This window comes from Poecilia formosa, unplaced genomic scaffold (genome assembly GCF_000485575.1).
Source record: "Poecilia formosa unplaced genomic scaffold, Poecilia_formosa-5.1.2 Scaffold2241, whole genome shotgun sequence".
NCBI classification, from domain to species: domain Eukaryota; kingdom Metazoa; phylum Chordata; class Actinopteri; order Cyprinodontiformes; family Poeciliidae; genus Poecilia; species Poecilia formosa.
In genome coordinates, this window is record NW_006802180.1 from 10,280 (window position 1) to 24,575 (window position 14,296).

General features: G+C 43.4%; 2 protein-coding genes and 1 long non-coding RNA gene across 3 annotated transcripts; 2 read left to right on the top strand and 1 right to left on the bottom strand.

Moving 5' to 3' along the window:
* Positions 1-342: 342 nt before the first annotated feature.
* LOC103133086 (tripartite motif-containing protein 16-like) lies at positions 343-1,830 on the top strand. The gene has a single exon (XM_007544849.2). The coding sequence runs from the start codon at positions 438-440 to the stop codon at positions 1,617-1,619; it is 1,182 nt and encodes a 393-aa protein (XP_007544911.2). The 5' UTR covers positions 343-437; the 3' UTR covers positions 1,620-1,830.
* A 3,661-nt stretch (positions 1,831-5,491) lies between these two features.
* LOC107835383 (uncharacterized) lies at positions 5,492-6,458 on the bottom strand. The gene is made up of 3 exons (XR_001661206.1): positions 6,281-6,458; positions 6,169-6,174; positions 5,492-5,510 (listed from the first exon to the last, which is right to left on the bottom strand). It is a non-coding gene; the product is annotated as an uncharacterized LOC107835383 (long non-coding RNA).
* Positions 6,459-7,808: 1,350 nt separating this feature from the next.
* On the top strand, positions 7,809-9,374 carry LOC103133087 (tripartite motif-containing protein 16-like). Its single transcript, XM_007544850.2, has one exon. The coding sequence runs from the start codon at positions 7,809-7,811 to the stop codon at positions 9,246-9,248; it is 1,440 nt and encodes a 479-aa protein (XP_007544912.1). The 3' UTR covers positions 9,249-9,374.
* Positions 9,375-14,296: the final 4,922 nt, after the last annotated feature.

Sequence of the window (14,296 nt, forward strand, 5' to 3'; positions counted from 1 at the left end):
CAACCTGAGATGAGCAGGACTGGATTAACAGGCAACAGTCAGTTCAAAGTTCTTCCTTGTTCTCTCTTCCTCTGGTTTACAAGCGTCATAATGGGTGGAAACAAAGACACTCCCTTTAGTAACCGGATATTTGCACCTTAGCTGAAACAGGTTTCTGTTCTACAGAAGAGAAACTCACACAGTCGATGTTACTGAGACCAGAAATGGAGCAAAGAAGAGATCATCAAGATAACTACTACGCTGGACCTCAAGATGCAGCCTGTGATTCATGCACTGGAAGGAAAAGGAAAGCTGTCAAATCCTGTCTGGTCTGTTTGGTTTCTTATTGTGAGGATCACCTCCAACCTCACTATGATTCTCCCAATTTTAAAAAGCACAAACTGGTGGATCCGTCCAAGAAGCTCCAGGATAACATCTGCTCTCGTCATGATGAGGTGATGAAGATCTTCTGTCGTACTGATCAGCAGTGTATCTGTTATCTCTGCACTATGGATGAACATAAAGGCCATGAAACAGTCCCAGCTGCAGCAGAAAGAGATGAGAAGCAGAAGAAGCTCCAGGAGAGTCGACAACAAATCCATCAGAGAATCCAGGACCAAGAGAAAGATGTGAAGCTGCTTCAACAGGAGGTGGAGGCCATCAATGTCTCTGCTGATAAAGCAGTGGAGGACAGTGAGGAGATCTTCACTGAGCTGATCCGTCTCCTCCAGAAAAGAAGCTCTGAGGTGAAGCAGCAGATCAGATCCCAGCAGGAAACTGAAGTGAGTCGAGTCAAAGATGTTCAGGAGAAGCTGGAGCAGGAGATCACTGAGCTGAAGAGGAAAGACGCTGAGCTGGAGCAGCTCTCACACACAGAGGATCACACCCAGTTTCTCCTCAACTACCCCTCACTGCCAGCACTCAGGGAGTCGACTCACTCATCCAGCATCAACATCCGTCCTCTGAGATACTTTACAGATGTGACAGCAGCTGTGTCAGAGCTCAGGGACAAACTACAGGACGTCCTGAGAGACGCATGGACAAACATCGAACTGAAAGTCACTAAGGTAGATGTTTTACTGTCAGAACCAGAGAATAGAGCTGGATTCTTCAAATACTCAAGAGAAATCACTCTGGATCCAAGCACGGCAAACAAATTTCTGTTTTTGTCTCAGGGGAACAGAAAAGTAAAGAAAGTCAAACAACAGCATTTTTCTGATCATCCAGGCAGGTTCACCGATTATTCTCAGGTTCTGAGTAGAGAGAGTCTGACTGGACGTTGTTACTGGGAGGTGGAGAGGAGAGGTGGAGTTGTTGTAGCAGTTTCATACAAGAACATCAGCAGACAAGGAGGACTTGGATTCAATGACAAATCTTGGGCATTATATTGCGATACAGACAGTTACATATTTTATCATAACAACATTAACACTCCAATACCAGGTCCAGTTTCCTCCAGAATAGGAGTGTACCTGGACCACAGAGCAGGTATTCTGTGTTTCTACAGCGTCTCTGGTACCATGACTCTCCTCCACAGAGTCCAGACCAGATTCACTCAGCCGCTACATGCTGGGGTTGGACCTGTCAAGTATGGAGCCTCTGCTGAATTTGTTAAACCTAAATTGTCAGCAGTGATCTGAGGTCCAGTTGATTAAAATGTGTATCTTAGTTTCTTTCTTTAGATTTCATCATTGTTGGAATTTTGTCACTGTTCAGAAATCAGCTGTCTTTATGGAGCTACTTTGTCATCTTGTTTGTTTTGTTGATGTTGGAGTTTGTTTGGGTGCTGCATTTTCCTATTTCTTTTCAGTCATGGGGGTTATCATTGCTAAGGATGAATTTAAGTCACCTAAAATAACTGCATTCACACTCTTAGCTTTGTCAGGTCAGTTTTTGTTCATTTAATGATGAGCTCATGGAAACTATTATCGCTAATCTGCACATCGGTCATTATTTTGTTATTAAAATGTTTTAACAAGTTTTGTACATCACAGCTCAGAGAGCCTCCAGGAGCAAGAATGATGAAACTGAAGCACATGGTATTGTCAAGAACCTGCAAAGTGATAAAACAATGAAAACATGTTATTTGTAACCTGTCAAAAATATCTCCACAAAGATATTCACGCAAAGTGGTCCATTCATTTCTAGTTTGAGCTAGAAATTCCCTCCTGTTTATTATGTAAAGAAGAGCTGAGGTTCTGAATGGAGTTTTTCAGTAATTATATTCATTAAAATAATCCATTATGAGTTTTTTTTCCATATGAGACTTTATAAAAACCTACCAGGGGCATAAATGGTGTGTTTATTTTCTACTTCAATGATTAAACCAATGTGATGTAAAAAATCTGAATAAAATAAATTTGACATTAAGCAGGTTCTAATTATTTAATCTTGTCTCCAGCAAACAATTATATAAAAACACAAATGAGCAAAGATAGTACTTTTTAAGTCAATTTTATATTTACTATTTATTTATTGGCAAACATGAAGCAGTAATTATATATATATATATATATAAACCTGTTTGTAATTCAGACACCGGTAAACGCAATCAATAGCGCACATTTCTCATTCAAACCAAATTACAAATCAACATTACCCACCAAACCCAAACAATTCACCTTAGAAAATGAACTACACTATATTGTTAAAAGTATTTGCTCACCTATCCAAATCATCAGAATCAGATGTTCCGATACACCTGGGGCCATGGAATTATTGTATTATAGTATGTAGTATAGTACATTTCCTCGCTCCTAACTATTTCACAGTCAACTGTCAGCTGTATTTTAAGACAATGGAAATGCTTTGGAACGACAGGAACTCAGCCACAAACTGGTTGACCACGCAAACTGATGGAGCGGGGTCAGCGGATGCTGAAGTGCATCGTGCGAAGAGGTCAGCAACTTTCAGCAGAGTCGATCACTACAGTCCTCCAAACTTCATGTGGCCTTCAGATTAGCTCAGAGACAAAAAGCTTCATGGAATGGGTTTCCATGGTGACCAGCTACGTCCAAGCCATATGTCACCAAGTGCAAAGCCTTGGCTACAGTGATGAAAAGCACTCTGCCACTAGACTCTAGAGCAGTGGAGGCACATTCTCTGGAGTGACAAATCACTCTTCTCCATCTGGCAATCTAATGGATCAGTCTGGGTTTGGCGGTTGCCAGGAGAACAGTACTTCTCTGACTGAATTGTGCCAAGTGTAATGTTTGGTGGAGGGGAGATTATGGTGTGGGGTTGTTTTTAAGGAGCTGGGCCCTCCACTGAAAGGAACTCTGAATCCTTAAGCATACCAAGATGTAACCTTCAAGTAGTCAGGGACTTTTATTTTTGCGGGCCCACTTTCTGTTTCCCCAAACTCTATTTCTTTAAACCCCTGCCTCCACTTCGCAGTTTGACTTCCTCATCATCTCCGCTGTGGTTATGGCATGCTGTGTCGGTGTCTTCATACCAACACACAAACTGATTCATTCATCCATCCATCCATCCATCCATTTTCTTCTGCTTATCCGGGGTCGGGTCTCGGGGGCAGCAGCTTCACAAGGGAAGCCCAGACTTCCCTCTCCCCAGCCACTTCTTCCAGCTCCTCCGGGGGAACCCCAAGGCGTTCCCAGGCCAGCCGAGAGACATAGTACCTCCAGCGTGTCCTGGGTCTTCCCCGAGGCCTCCTCCCGGTGGGACGTGCCCGGAACACCTCACCAGGGAGGCGTCCACGAGGCATCCTGACCAGATGCCTGAGGCACCTCAACTGGCTCCTCTCGGCATGGAAGAGCAGTGGCTCTACTTTGAGTCCCTCCTGGATGACTGAGCTTCTCTCTCTAAGGGAGAGCCCAGCCACCCTGCTGAGGAAACCCATTTCGGCCACTTGTATCTGGGATCTCCTTCTTTCAGTCATGACCCAAAGCTCATGACCATAGATGAGGGTGGGAACGTAGATCGACCGGTAAATCGAGAACTTCGCTTTTTGACACAGCTCTCTCTTAACCACGACGGACTGGTACAGCACCTGTTTCACTTCAGAAACTGCACCGATCCGCCTGCCGATCTCCCGCTCCCATCTTCCCTCATTCGTGAACAAGATCCCCAGATACTTAAACTCCTCCACTTGAGGCAGGACGACCCCCCTGACCCGGAGAAGGCACTCTACCCTCTTCCGACTCAAGACCATGGCCTCGGATTTGGAGGCACTGATCCTCATCCCAGCTGCTTCACACTCGGCCGCGAACTGCTCTAGCGAGAGCTGCAGATCACGGCTTGATGAAGCCAATAGGACCACATCATCCACAAAAAGCAGAGATGTGATCCTAAGGCCACCAAAACGGATCCCCTCAACACCTTGGCTGTGCCTAGAAATTCTGTCCATGAAAGTAATGAACAGAATCGGTGACAAAGGGCAGCCTTGGCAGAGTCCAACTCTCACTGGAAACGAGCTCGACTTACTGCCGGCAATGCAGACCAGACTCTGACACTGGTTATACAGGGACCTGACAGCCCGTATCAAAGGGCCCGGTACCCCATACTCCCGGAGGACCCCTCACAATGCCCCCCGAGGGACTCGGTCGAACGCCTTCTCCAAGTCCACAAAACACATGTAGACCAGTTGGGCGAACTCCCATGCACCCTCCAGGACCCTGCTGAGGGTGTAGAGCTGGTCCAGTGTTCCACGACCAGGATGAAAACCACACTGCTCTTCCTGAATCCGAGGTTCGACTATCCGACAGACCCTCCTCTCCAGGACCTCTGAATAGACCTTACCAGGGAGGCTTAAGAGTATGACCCCTCTGTAATTGGAGCACACCCTCCGGTCCCCCTTTTTAAACAGGGGGACCACCACCCCAGTCTGCCAATCCAGGGGAACTGCCCCCGATGTCCATGCGATACTGCAGAGTCGTGCGAGCCAACACAACCTTACAACATCCAGAGCCTTAAGCAACTCCGGGCGGATCTCATCCACCCCCAGGGCCCTGCCACTGAGGAGCTTTTTGACCACCTGGGCGACCTCTTCCCCAGAAATTGGAGAGCCCAACCCAGAGTCCCCAGCCTCAGCTTCCTCAACAGAAGGAAGCTGAGCCTGTTGGTGGGATTGAGGAGGTCTTCGAAGTATTCCGCCCACCGGTCCACAACGTCCCGAGTTGAGGTCAGCAGCACACCATCTGCACCATAAACAGTGTTGGTGCTGCACTGCTTCCCCCTCCTGAGACGCCGGATGGTGGACTAGAATCGCCTCGAAGCCGTACGGAAGTCTTTCTCCATGGCCTCTCCAAACTCCTCCCACGCCCGAGTTTTTGCCTCAGCGACCACCCGAGCTGCATGCCACTTCGCCCGCCGATACCCATCGGCTGCTTCTGGAGTCCCACAGGCCAAAAAGGACTCCTTCTTCAGCTTGACTGCATCCCTCACCGAAGGTGTCCACAAACGGGTTCGAGGGTTGCCACCGCGACAGGCACCAACAACCTTGTGGCCACAACTCCGATAAGCTGCCTCGGCAATGGAGGCACGGAACATGGTCCACTCAGACTCAATGTCCCCTACCTCCCCCGGAACATGTACGAAGTTCTGCCGGAGACGGGAGTTAAAGCTCCATCTCACAGGAGACTCTGCCAGACGTTCCCAGCAGACCCTCACTACATGTTTGGGCCTGCCAGGTCTGACCGGCTTCCTCCCCCACCACCGGAGCCAACTCAACACCAGGTAGTGGTAAGTGGACAGCTCCGCACCTCTCTTCACCCGAGTGCCGCAGATCTGATGAAACGATGACAAAATCGATCATTGAACTGCGGCCTAGGGTGTCCTGGTGCCAAGTGCACATGTGGAGACCTTTATGCCTGAACATGGTGTTCGTGATGGACAATCCATAACGAGCACAGAAGTCCAACAACAGAACACCACTCGAGTTCAGATCGGGGGGGCCATTCCTCCCAACCACGCCCCTCCAGGTCTCACTGTCATTGTCCACATGAACATTGAAGTACCCCAGTAGAACAAGGGAGTCCCCAGGAGGGGCACTCTCCAGTACCCCCTCTAAGGACTCCAAGAAGGGTGGGTAATCTGAACTGCTGTTCGGCCAGTAAGCACAGACAACAGTCAGAACCCATCCCCCCACCTGTAGGTGGAGGGAGGCTACCCTCTTGTTCACCGGGGTAAACCCCAACGTGCAGGCACCGAGATGGGGGGCAATTAGCATACCCACTCCTGCCTGGCACCTCTCACCATGGGCAACTCCAGAGTGGATGTATGTCCAGCCCCTCTCAAGGAGACTGGTTCCAGAACCAGAGCCATGCGTTGAGGTGAGGCTGACTATTTCTTGCTGGAACCTCTCAGCCTCGCACACTAGCTCCAGTTCCTTCCCCACCAGAGAGGTGACATTCCACGTCCCAAGAGCCAGCTTCTGCAGCCGAGGATCAGACAGCCAGGGTCCCCTCCCTCGGCTGCCGCCCATAACACAGTGCACCCAACCCCTTTGGCCCCTCCTACAGGTGGTGTGAGCCCGTTGGAAGGGGGACCCATGTCTCCTCTTCGGGCTGAGCCTGGCCGGGCTCGGTGGGTAAAAGCCCGGCCACCAGGCACTCGCCATCGTGCCTCACCTCCAGGCCTGGCTCCAGAGTGGGGCCCCGGTGACCCGCGTCCGGGCGAGGGAAAACCAAGTCTAATGTTCGTCTCCATCACAGGGGTCTTCCGGCTGCGTTTCGTCTGGTTCCTCACCTAGGACCCGTCTGCCGTGAGTGACCCTACCAGGGGCATAAAGCCCCAGACAGCATAGCTCCTAGGATCATTGGGACACTCAAACCCCTCCATCACGTTAAGTTGGCAGCCCAAGGAGAGGCAAATTGATACTATTCTTAGAATCTACAGACTTGGTTGCCTAGTGAGTCTGTCATCTGATAGCATTGTTTTTATGTTTTATGAGCTTATACGACGTCAGAATATGAAGACATAGGCTTGTCAGACATGAAACCTAGATGACTCCTACCTAGTTTGGTGCTACAAGGCCATTGTGTGTGAAAGACAGTGTTTTGTTTGCCTTAGTGAGTACGCCAAGTTTGCCATTTGTCCATGCCCCTTAAACATGCTCAAAAACTCAGGATTTTGATAGTGATTTTTAATGCACTGCCACTTTAATTGAAAATAAAAAGAAAGCCAAAAAAACTGATCAAAAAACCTGACCAAACAGATTTACTAAACAGGTCAGGCTGTTTGTGGACCACTTTGCTGGTGAAACAACACTAGGATCATATAAGCTGGAGACTAAATGATATGTTGGATTTAGACATGGCTGGAGCGCTAGGCAGCTGCAAGTTGCAGTCTCTCTTTAATTATGTTTTTTGTCTTTCCCATTTTGAAGATTAGATTAAAAAATGTACTGAATATAAGATTGAATTATTCTAAATGTTAGTGTGAGATTATGCTCCTAAAATAAAACATTAACTTATTTTAAAGCTTTTTCCATACTCTAACTTGGGGTGCCAGTAAGTGTGGATGTTTCTATATGAGGGATAATAACATGATAAACCCAGAAACAATTTCTGATTCATAATATGTTGTCTTCATTTGCAGGATTTGCATGTGTGACTTTTATAGCTATATTTGAATAGTTTCTAACAAGGAATAAAATATGGGGCTTGTCAACCTGAGATGAGCAGGACTGGATTAACAGGCAACAGTCAGTTCAAAGTTCTTCCTTGTTCTCTCTTCCTCTGGTTTACAAGCGTCATAATGGGTGGAAACAAAGACACTCCCTTTAGTAACCGGATATTTGCACCTTAGCTGAAACAGGTTTCTGTTCTACAGAAGAGAAACTCACACAGTCGATGTTACTGAGACCAGAAATGGAGCAAAGAAGAGATCATCAAGATAACTACTACGCTGGACCTCAAGATGCAGCCTGTGATTCATGCACTGGAAGGAAAAGGAAAGCTGTCAAATCCTGTCTGGTCTGTTTGGTTTCTTATTGTGAGGATCACCTCCAACCTCACTATGATTCTCCCAATTTTAAAAAGCACAAACTGGTGGATCCGTCCAAGAAGCTCCAGGAGAATTTCTGCTCTCGTCATGATGAGGTGATGAAGATCTTCTGTCGTACTGATCAGCAGTGTATCTGTTACCTCTGCAATATGGAAGAACATCAAGACCATGAAACAGTCCCAGCAGCAACAGAAAGGGCTGAGAAGCAGAAGGAGCTCCAGGAGAGTCGACAACAAATCCAGCAGAGAATCCAGGACCGAGAGGAAGTTGTGAATTTGTTTCAACAGGAGGTGGAGGCCATCAATGTCTCTGCTGATAAAGCAGTGGAGGACAGTGAGAAGATCTTCACTGAGCTGATCCGTCTCCTCCAGGAAAGAAGCTCTGAGGTGAAGCAGCAGATCAGATCCCAGCAGGAAACTGAAGTGAGTCGAGTCAAAGATGTTCAGGAGAAGCTGGAGCAGGAGATCACTGAGCTGAAGAGGAAAGACGCTGAGCTGGAGCAGCTCTCACACACAGAGGATCACAACCAGTTTCTCCTCAACTACCCCTCACTGCCAGCACTCAGGGAGTCGACACACTCATCCAGCATCAAGATCCGTCCTCTGAGATACTTTACAGATGTGACAGCAGCTGTGTCAGAGCTCAGAGACAAACTACAGGACGTCCTTAGAGACACATGGAGAAACATTTCACTTAAGGTCAATGAAGTGGATGATTTACTGTCAGAACCAGAGACCAGAACTGAGTTATTAAGGTGTTTACAAGGGATCACTCTGGATCCAAACACAGCAAGCATATTTCTGTTATTATCTGAGGGGAACAGAAAAGTAACACTAACAAACCAACAACAGTCTTATCCTGATCATCCAGACAGATTTACTGTTTTTTATCAAGTGCTGAGTGAAATGATTCTGAATGGACAATGTTACTGGGAGGTGGAGTGGAAAGCAGGAGGGACTGATGGTTGTGGAGGAGGAGTTAATATCGCAGTTTCAAGCAAGAACATCAGCAGAGCAGGAAAATCAGATGGATGTTTATTTGGATTCAATGACCAATCTTGGTCACTGCGATGTGACACAAATGGTTACAAATTCTGGCATGACAGAGTTGAAACTCCAGTACCAGGTCCAGTTTCCTCCAGAATAGGAGTGTTTCTGGACCACAGAGCAGGTATTCTGTCTTTCTACAGCGTCTCTAAAACCATGACTCTCCTCCACAGAGTCCAGACCAGATTCACTCAGCCTCTGTATGCTGGGATTAGACTTTCTGATGGATCCTCTGCAGAGTTTGTTAAACCTGAATAGTCAGCAGTTATGAGGTCCAGTTGATTAAAATATATATTTTAGCTTCAGTTTTTTTAGTATCCGTCATTGTTGATGAGAGTTCATTGTTGTCATTTCTTCACTGCTCAGACATCAGCTTTCTTTATGGAGCTTTTTTGTCATAATCATTTCTAAATTTAGTTGAGAAACAAAATTTCTCCCTATTATGTAGAGAAGAGCTGAGCTTCTGAATAGAATTATCTAGTAAACTACATTGATTTCATTAATTAAGATGCTTCATGTGTTTTCTTCTTATGAGACTTTATACAGCAATCATTAACTCTTATTTTCTACTTTAATTATATTAGTATGACGTTATATTGTAAAAATCTGAATAATCTTAAGTTATGTTACTTTTAGTTGATTTTGATTAAATTTTTCATCCTGGTGAACATTTATAAAAGAATAAAGAATATCAAAGGTATTCTGGTATTAAATCTCTGACACTGTGGCCCCTAACATGCACACATTTCAGATTGTCAACTGAAGAGGCCTTGGTCAAAAGGAGAAGCCCAATTCCAAGTATGTAGTTTAGATACTTTTTTCAAGAGGAAATAACAAGGGTACAGATGTCTGTGTTATCTGAAACAGAAGGAAAGCAATAGAAGTATATGTTATTAACCACATGGGTAATCTACTATGGAGGACCAAAACAGACATAATTAAAGCAGAAATACATATTTCCTTTTTCTTACACGAGTTTCCGTCAAGTAATGTATATAGATTATTTTTTATTTCCCCTAAACATGGGTTTTTGTCAAGAAAAATACATATTTTGCTTTGGCTTTTTTTGCTTCTCCCTTTTTTTCTTGCCGTTTTTCTGCTGCATTGTTATGTTAATGAGGAGAGCTTCATGAAGGATTGCTTCTACGTCTACTATTGGCCAATAGAGCTTTGGAACCAACGTCACTGCATCAGATGTTGTGGGGCGTTTAGGTGCAGTCGCTCGGTGCCATCTTTGCAGGTCACAGACCAAAACAAACTTTATCCCAGTGGTTTTATTGTGTTACCGACAGTTAATGACTATTGCTACAAGCTTATCCAGGACGAGTGAATGGATATAGTACAAATATTCACAATTATGAAATAAAACAAAGACTGACAATAATAATTACATGAATCAGATATTGCCATTACACACAGTCTTTAGAGGTGATGTCATGAAGCGAGGGTGTGGCGGTGAGAATGAACGCAGCTGAGCCCAGGAGATGAAGGTGAATGGTGATTTAATGATGAATTATTAGCTCAAACAGTCCACAATGAGCAAGCAGCACAGTGAAGCAAAGGCTAAGGCTAATCACTGATAGCTAGTGATGGGCTATGTGAATCCAGGCTTCGAGGCTCGTACCGAGTAAAAAGGGGGCATGTCCGATGAAGCCCCGCTTCGAGGCTTGCGTCATCTTGCTGAAAACCACGTGACAGGCAACAAAAGAGGCCTGCATTATCTGGGTAACGTGACTGCTTCATTTTTGCGTGTCGGATTTCAAAATGAAAGCGATGAACCGTACAGCTTCCTGGGTTGTTGTCCATTTGGTCGCGCATCAGAGGAGAATATTTGTCTTCAGTGAAAATTGACCGACATGTTTGATGTGTATTGATGATGACACTCATCAAAATGTAATGTTTGTTACTGGTTTTCTCAATTGTAGATTATGTTGTATATAATATATATATTTGTGATTTTATGATGCAAATCTCTGAACTGCATTGTTGCTGAAATATGCTACACAAATAAACTTGATTGTCTGAAATCAATCAAATTTTATTTGTATAGCACATTTCAGCAGCAAGGCATTTCAAAGTGCTTTACATAATTAAAATAAAAACAGAGATTTAAAAAACATTAAAACATAAAACGTAATCAGTGAGAAAGAGAAATAAAAAGCCGTCTCCAATCCTTTTGACTTTAGAAATGGAGCCAGCAAGTGGAAAATCTGACATCTGGGAATACTTTAAGATTATCCTCACAATAAAATTTTTTCTTAGATAATAATTAACCCACCACCTCCCAATTTCTCACCTTCTTCAAAGTTCCGCTATCATTTGTAGTCTAATTAGCAAAGATATGTCTTTCACATCACAAACAGATTTAATGGTGTTGCAGAACTAAAATTCAACATGTAGCCAAATAAAAGGGATGAGAGCCAATTAGAAATCCAAGAAAAAGTGAACGCCCCAACAGGCACAGCACTCCCAAGACACTAAAATATCAAATGTCTGTCAAATCCGTCTGACATAAAAGAAACCCCAACACAACCACTGATGTTGAACATATACCAGGATTAGATTGGCTACAAATCATTTTAATAATTAAAACATGAATGGTTTCATTGATTCTTCTGTTACTAAACATGAGTTTGATCAAAACTTTGTGACAATATTGCATTTAGTAGTTTTTGGAAGTATGATCAAACTGAGTGACAAGGCTGTTACAGTTTCACCAGCAGATGTCACTAGTGAGTGATGAATGAAGCATCACGTAATGAACCTTTTTGCAAAGCAAAGGGTTGGAAAGGTTCATTGCTTCATGAGGCTTCATTTGCCCATCACTACTGATAGCAACTGATCAAAAATAAAGGGACTGCACACAAGAGCTGAAGCCGACACAGGACATGACAGTTCTACTGTGACGAGTCATACATACAAACAACGATGCAACTTACTTTGACAAGGACCCGACAAAAGACAAGGACAACAGGTGGAGTTAAATACACACGGCGTAATCAAGGAAACGAGACACACCTGGGAACAATCGGGCTGACAGGACAACACAGAAACTCACAAGAAACTGAAGCCAAAATAAACACACAGTGAAAACCCAAATCCTCACAGACATGATATAGTCTGTGTAGTCAACAAAATATATTGCAAATAAGAAATTATTGCAAATAAGCCATTGGGCTGTTGGGGAAACTTCCCCAACAGCCCAATGGCTTATTTGCAATAATTTCTCACTCGAAGACCAGAATTGTGGAAATCGATTGTATAAACAGACAATACCCTGAATCAAGCAATGAATTTTAAGCCTTTTAGGCAGTTCATTTCCTGTCAGAAGAATTGTTTGGAATTAGACTCTGAAGAGTTTAGTCATTTATTGTGGAAACATATTTGTAATTCATACACATGTAAATACAATCAACAGCCAATATGGACCTCATTCACACAGAAACACAATGTGAAAACATTAACCAGCAAACAAACATCACTTGGAAAAATAAACTATCTTTGGGCCGTCCCTGCACACATGCAGCAAAACAGAAACAAATCAGCAATCAGGCGACAATGTTATGTATAAAAACAAATCCTCCTCTGGAAGAGATAAGATTTTACTTTGACTAGATCTAAGGTCCTATGAGAACAGGGGCGACCTCCACAGTATGTAGGTTACAGTTTGTAGCCAATGTGCTGAGCTACAGCAGTGACCTGCGTACATCAGTTTCAAACTCATCAGTTTAAACTGATAAGAAGAAAAGAATTACACAAGGAAATGTAAACCTTAACAAAGTTAAAATAAAAAAACATTTACAGTTTATGACCAGTTTTAATTTTCAGCTGTCAGAAAGGTTGAATGATGTAGTGTACTAAGTAGCATTGAAACCATACTGTATACGGTGTATTATTGTAGATGTCAATGAATTATATTTAAATATTGTTAAATTTTATCTTCTTGCCATATTAACGTGGTTCAGATTTACACACACACTTCACAAACGGGAAACAATATCTTATTGAAGGCCATCCATAGGGCTGCATTTAATCATTTCAGCAACACATATCTTTGACCACCTTCAAATAAATCAAATAAATTCAATTTGGCCACTTGGTGGCAGCAAAACTCAACCTAAAACCAACCAGCCAAGAAACCTGAAGGTAAGAAAACAACCAAGAATGGATAAAGGGACAGAAATGAGATGCGTAGAAAATAGACATATATAGAAAAAGATTTGGACAACTTAGCTGAACCTAACTAAATATATTTGAAATGGTTTCATATAAAATGAATGACAAAGTCAGATTAAATACAAAAACCAAGACCTACCAAAAGATTAAAATTCTTTTTTATATAAAAAGAAGAAGAAGAAGAAAGAAAACTGATGTTTCTGCTGTTTGACATCCATTCTACTCAAACAAACTAGTGGGACGCTGGAGACATCACAAATAAGAGATCATGCCTCAATAAAATCAACAGTTTTTTTCTAACACTTTATTTGAAGGGGTGTGCATAATACTGACATGATACTGTCATAAACAGGACATAACATCTGTCATGAACATTTGAGTCTTCATGAGTGTTTATGACTGTGTCATGAAGTATCACTGCACGTGTATTATGACATCTACAAAGAAAGACTACGTAACTATCACACAACACTAAAACATGCAAGAGAGGCTTTCTTTGCAGATGTCATAAACAAAAACATTAACAACACTCGAGCTCTATTTGCTACTGTTGACAGGCTCACAAACCCTCCTATGACGTTACCACATGAACTTCAATCTAATCCCACCTGCAACAAGTTTTCCAGTTACTTTTCAGAGAAAATTCAAAAGATCAGAGGATTAATCTGCACATCCACTCCAAAGACAGTACCAACGCTGTGCCCAAACAAAACAAATGCAGGAAAAATGACCAAGTTTCAACTACTTAATTATAAAACCCTAGAGGAAATTATAAGTCAATTAAGCTCCAGTTCCTGCTGTCTGGATGTCCTACACACACATTTCTTTAAGAAAGTCCTGCCTGTTGTTGCTAATGATCTGATCCAAATAGTAACTCATCACTGTCTTCAGGTGTTTTCCCCCAGACTTTGAAAACAGCAGTTATTAGCCCTATGTAGTTGCTGCCCGCCGTGCGGCGTACAAGCATGTGACGCATTTATAAGGCTTCGTAATAACATGGATGCATACCGAGTTTTCATTTCGACTCTGTTGGACAGCATGGACTTCAAACTTTATAAATGTGGTGTTTTTATATTGGTTTTGTGGTTATTTACTTCAAAATAAAGCCAGAAATAAGATTGATAATTTCC

Excerpts from the sequence above, each read along its gene's own strand:
- LOC103133086 (XM_007544849.2), top strand. The coding sequence starts at position 438 with ATGAAGATCTTCTGTCGTACTGATCAGCAGTGTATCTGTTATCTCTGC.
- LOC103133087 (XM_007544850.2), top strand. The coding sequence starts at position 7,809 with ATGGAGCAAAGAAGAGATCATCAAGATAACTACTACGCTGGACCTCAA.